The 4,361-nt window shown below is 27.0% G+C and overlaps 1 protein-coding gene across 3 annotated transcripts; it reads left to right on the top strand.

Annotated features, from left to right (window-relative positions):
• Positions 1 to 135: 135 nt before the first annotated feature.
• LOC112467757 (protein-cysteine N-palmitoyltransferase HHAT) lies at positions 136 to 3,806 on the top strand. 3 transcript variants are annotated; one of them, XM_025036552.1, is made up of 8 exons: positions 136 to 332; positions 415 to 596; positions 671 to 1,078; positions 1,148 to 1,288; positions 1,360 to 1,577; positions 1,714 to 1,895; positions 1,968 to 2,063; positions 2,281 to 3,805. In XM_025036552.1, the coding sequence occupies exons 1-8, from the start codon at positions 206 to 208 to the stop codon at positions 2,379 to 2,381; spliced, it is 1,455 nt and encodes a 484-aa protein (XP_024892320.1). In that variant the 5' UTR covers positions 136 to 205; the 3' UTR covers positions 2,382 to 3,805. The 3 variants fall into 3 exon arrangements, with proteins under 3 accessions (XP_024892320.1, XP_024892329.1, XP_024892310.1); XM_025036561.1 differs by having other exon boundaries at positions 415 to 506; positions 1,714 to 2,063; positions 2,281 to 3,806; XM_025036542.1 differs by having other exon boundaries at positions 1,714 to 2,063; positions 2,281 to 3,804.
• The last annotated feature ends 555 nt before the right edge of the window (positions 3,807 to 4,361 follow it).

Genomic DNA, 4,361 nt, shown 5'->3' with positions numbered 1-4,361 from the left:
AAAAAATATGAAAATTAATAAAGTCGAAGTTGACCGGCTAAGTTACCAGAGCTCCATGCCATAACTTCATTGAGGTGGCCACTATGCGTCTTTTGCGTTTTTTCCTATAGGTAAATGTTGGCAACATTGCTTGTTGTTACTGATACACTGTAATTATTTTCTTTCTCTGATTTTGTAATAAAGTTAAAGCGGCAAGTTTAACTTAATGATGAAAAACAATAGTTTAGTAACCACACACACACACATTAGCTATTACGAAAGTTGTTTTTACTTCCTTGTGTGGTCGTGTGCCATCATTTATTCTGTATATCAATTTTATTTGGCAAATAATTGTAAGAATATAAAGAGAGGAAAAAAGAGAATTAAACTGTTATAATGTTAATAATTTTAGTTATGTGTGATTTATATTTTCAGATTTCGATGACTATTACGATGCATATGGTGATTTTGATTCAGGATGGATTTGGGTTGGAAAGAAACGAGACATCTCCGATCAAGAGTGGCTTGTATGGCTCACATTAGTGAATAGATTGATACCTTATATTTTCATCCATCATTTTATCAGTCAAATTATTAAAGTCCATAGTAACAATATGGTATAATAATTATATGTAAAATATATAGTAGAAAATAAGTAATATTAAAAGAAAATAACAAAGATATTTTTCAGATATTATGCTATTGGTATATCGTATCGTCTATAATTTTTCTCTATCACTGTTTGGGTACATTGAGCATGTTATGTGCAATACTGCAACCTAGTTTTTTACATATATTAACACATATATGTAGTAAGAATACAGCATGGACTATACATATTTTGTATCTATTTGTAATACACATATTAAAAACACCAAATGGGACTTTTCAAAGTTGGCTAGGAATCACTGATGAGAAGCATTATATTTTAACACTACTAATGTGTTGGATACATTTAAGAAGTATCAGTCACAATATGGATAGCATTGATGACCAATTCTCCAATTCAAATAATTTTATTCAGAAATTAGCATATTGCTTGTACTTACCTACATTATTTTTAGGACCACTTATTTTGTATCATGAATTTGTGGAATCTGTATGTATGAGTAATTATATTATATATCATAAAGAATCACGAAATTCTATAATAGATTTTATTTTTCAGATTAATCAACCACATGAATATTGGAATTATCAAAGGCTTCTAACTTTTATATTAAATTTAGTTAGATACATGTTCTGGTTATATGTGACCGAATTGTTGCTACATTTTATTTATATAAATGCTATACAATATCACTCACAGGTAATAAGTCTTTTTATATACAAGATATACATCATATTTGTATATAAGAATATATTTTATTTTTTGTACAGGTTGTGCAGAATTTAAATTCGTGGGCATTGTATGGTTTAGGATATTGCATGGGACAATTTTTTTTTAATAAATATGTTGTAATCTATGGAACATGCAGTAGTTTATGTTATTTAGATAACATAAAAGCACCATCGCAACCTAAATGCATAGCTAGGATTCATTTATATTCCGACATGTGGAAACATTTTGATAGAGGATTATACAAATTTCTTATAAGGTAAGTTTAATTCATTTTTTAAAATTGATTAAACTTATCTACTAGACATATATCTTCTATTACACTAATTAATAAGAAAATTAAATATATTTCATTATAATACAGACTCTTCTTAATATTCTAATATTGCTTACAGATATATTTATGTTCCAATACAAAAATCACAAAAATATAGATATTTTGGAAAACTGTTTGCATCATTTACATGTTTTACATTTGTCTTTATATGGCATGGAATACAAATGAACATCTTTATTTGGACATTGCTCAATTTTATAGGGATAATAATTGAAAATATAGGAGTATCAATTGGCAAAAGTAAACAATATCATAAAATACTAAATATGTATTTATCTTCAAGAAATACTAAAAGACTTCATTGCATGCTAGCAAGCCCTCTTTTAGCAATATCAGCCATATCTAATTTTTATTTTCTTGGTGGACGAGAAATTGGAAATATTTTTATACAAAATATATTATATGATGGCAAGTTCATTATATCATATTTTGTTTAATATATAGAGAGATTATATCTATTATCATTTTATAAATGTGTTTTATATTATTATTAATGTGTTCTATATTATTATTAATGTATATTATATTATTATTAACTTTTATAGTTTTACAAATAATCGAATATTGCAAAAGTATTCTTGTACTTTTAAAAAATCAAAATTAAAATGTCAATTTTTGTCTATAGGATCCTGGAAAAGCCTATCTATTCTGCTGTTCTTTCTTTATTGCTGTTGCCACGTTTCAGTAGATGTTAAAAGCTGGGAATTACGCCATATTAGAAGATAATGTAATGCTTCGAAAATTTGTCTACTAAATAAATGTTTGTACATAGATTGGTACAAATTTGTTCTGACGTCTTAAATGAAGGACAAAAACATTTGTGAGAAGTTAAAATGTCAGTTTAAAAGTTAATTTTTTTAAATATTCTTTTAATTCTTGTTTAAATACTTTGCAGGAATATGAAAAAATATTTTTATAATCAAACAGACTTAAAAATTAGGAGAACATTTTTTAGGAATTTTATTTTTTAAGTAAAAATATGTAAATAAATTACAATTGCAATTTTTGTTAGGTCTCTAAAACATAACAAAAATCACTAATTACCATAAATGACATTTTATATTATAAAATTTTATGTGGTTTCTTTATTAGCATCTTTTTAAAAAAATGTATATATCTTCAAGTACAAAAATAAAAGATTCTTATATGTAAATATATATGAGGGTTTGTACGAGCGTCAGTATGAAAGTAATGCCTCCTAACATTTTTTTTTCAAATCTGGCGTCATAGAAAATTTTGCGTTTCAATGAGTTGTTATTTGAAGTCTCTAGTTGAATTATGTTGAGTAGTATTATAATCATGCTACAATTGGGTGCTTTCCAGCAAGGACACATTGTGTTACACTGTGCTACACCGTGTAAAATACTTGTTGAAATGTAGTTTAGTTTTGTAGTGTAACACCAGAGTGCATTATAGTTTTCCATTCTGATTTTTAAGTCCGGTATTCATAGTCTTCAAGATCGTCTTAAGTAATGTCTTAAGACGCTAATACGGTTCTGTGATTGGTTCATGACATCATAAGATTGAACTTAAGACGGTCTTAAATAACTATGAATACCGGCCTTAAGAGTATTTAGCGTATATCTATAATAGATTTATAATTTTAAATAATTATAAAATTATAAAGCCCTGTGCACAATAGAACACATATTATATAGGAATAAGAATATATATTAAATATTAGGATATATAATAAATATAGAAATATTCCTGTAATAAATATTAAATATTAAGGTGATGCTGGAGTCGCCTGTATATATAATCGATAAAATTACCATTTTCTATGTTATTGACCTATATCTGTCCCCGAGCAGAAATTCGATCAGGGGTGTAATAACGCCCTTAGCAGGTTATCTTTAATGCAAATCAGGTCCCGGATAGAAAATCCTGGTAGAGGCCATATCAGAAATGTAACGCTATTTTCCGTTAGAAACCTGACAGGGCTGCAAAGTCAAGGTTCTTATCAGGATGTTTTTCAGACCCCTAAAAGGAATAATTGCATTATACATGCCTGATATGGCCTAGGCAGAGCCGTGAAGTTAGGTTCTTATCAGGCTGTTTTTTAGGCCCCTAAAGAGAATTGCATTATACATACATGCTTGATGTGACCTAGGTCAGGCTGTACCTTATCAAAACCTAATTTTACATTATTGCCTGATTATATCCTGATTAAATGTCTACTTTAATTTAATATTTAATATATTAATAATAAATATTTTTTAAAGTTATTTCGCTAATTGTTAATATAATATTTACTAACAACTGATCAGATAAAAGTTAATTGAAAGATTTCTATTTATTTAAATATATACAGGTACACATATATTTAAAGGAATAATATTATACTTTAAAGGAATATATAATATTATATTTTAAAGGAATAATATTATATTTTAAAGGAATATAGTTTTAACACATACTTTAAGAAAGATGAATAATATATAAAATATTTTTTAAAACGACCACATTTTTATTCTTTCGGCTTTCGTTTATTTTTCTTTCCATTCCAGTCTTTAGCGTTATTAATTACACTGCGCGCTTGAAAAAATTTGTCGTTCTTTACTGGCGATGACTTGTCACGAGCTCTATATTCCGTTATAATAGCATCTGAAATATAACGTATAGTTGTATCCCAGTAAGCAAAAAATCATTATTACAATGTTATTGCAACGATATTCTAGAACTTATAATGTTGTTAAATATGTA

This window comes from Temnothorax curvispinosus, unplaced genomic scaffold, assembly GCF_003070985.1.
Source record: "Temnothorax curvispinosus isolate PA1 unplaced genomic scaffold, ASM307098v1 QBEX01001679.1, whole genome shotgun sequence".
Lineage (NCBI taxonomy): Eukaryota > Metazoa > Arthropoda > Insecta > Hymenoptera > Formicidae > Temnothorax > Temnothorax curvispinosus.
Note: the sequence above shows the minus strand (reverse complement) of the source record. Positions and strands in the feature narration are given on the sequence as shown.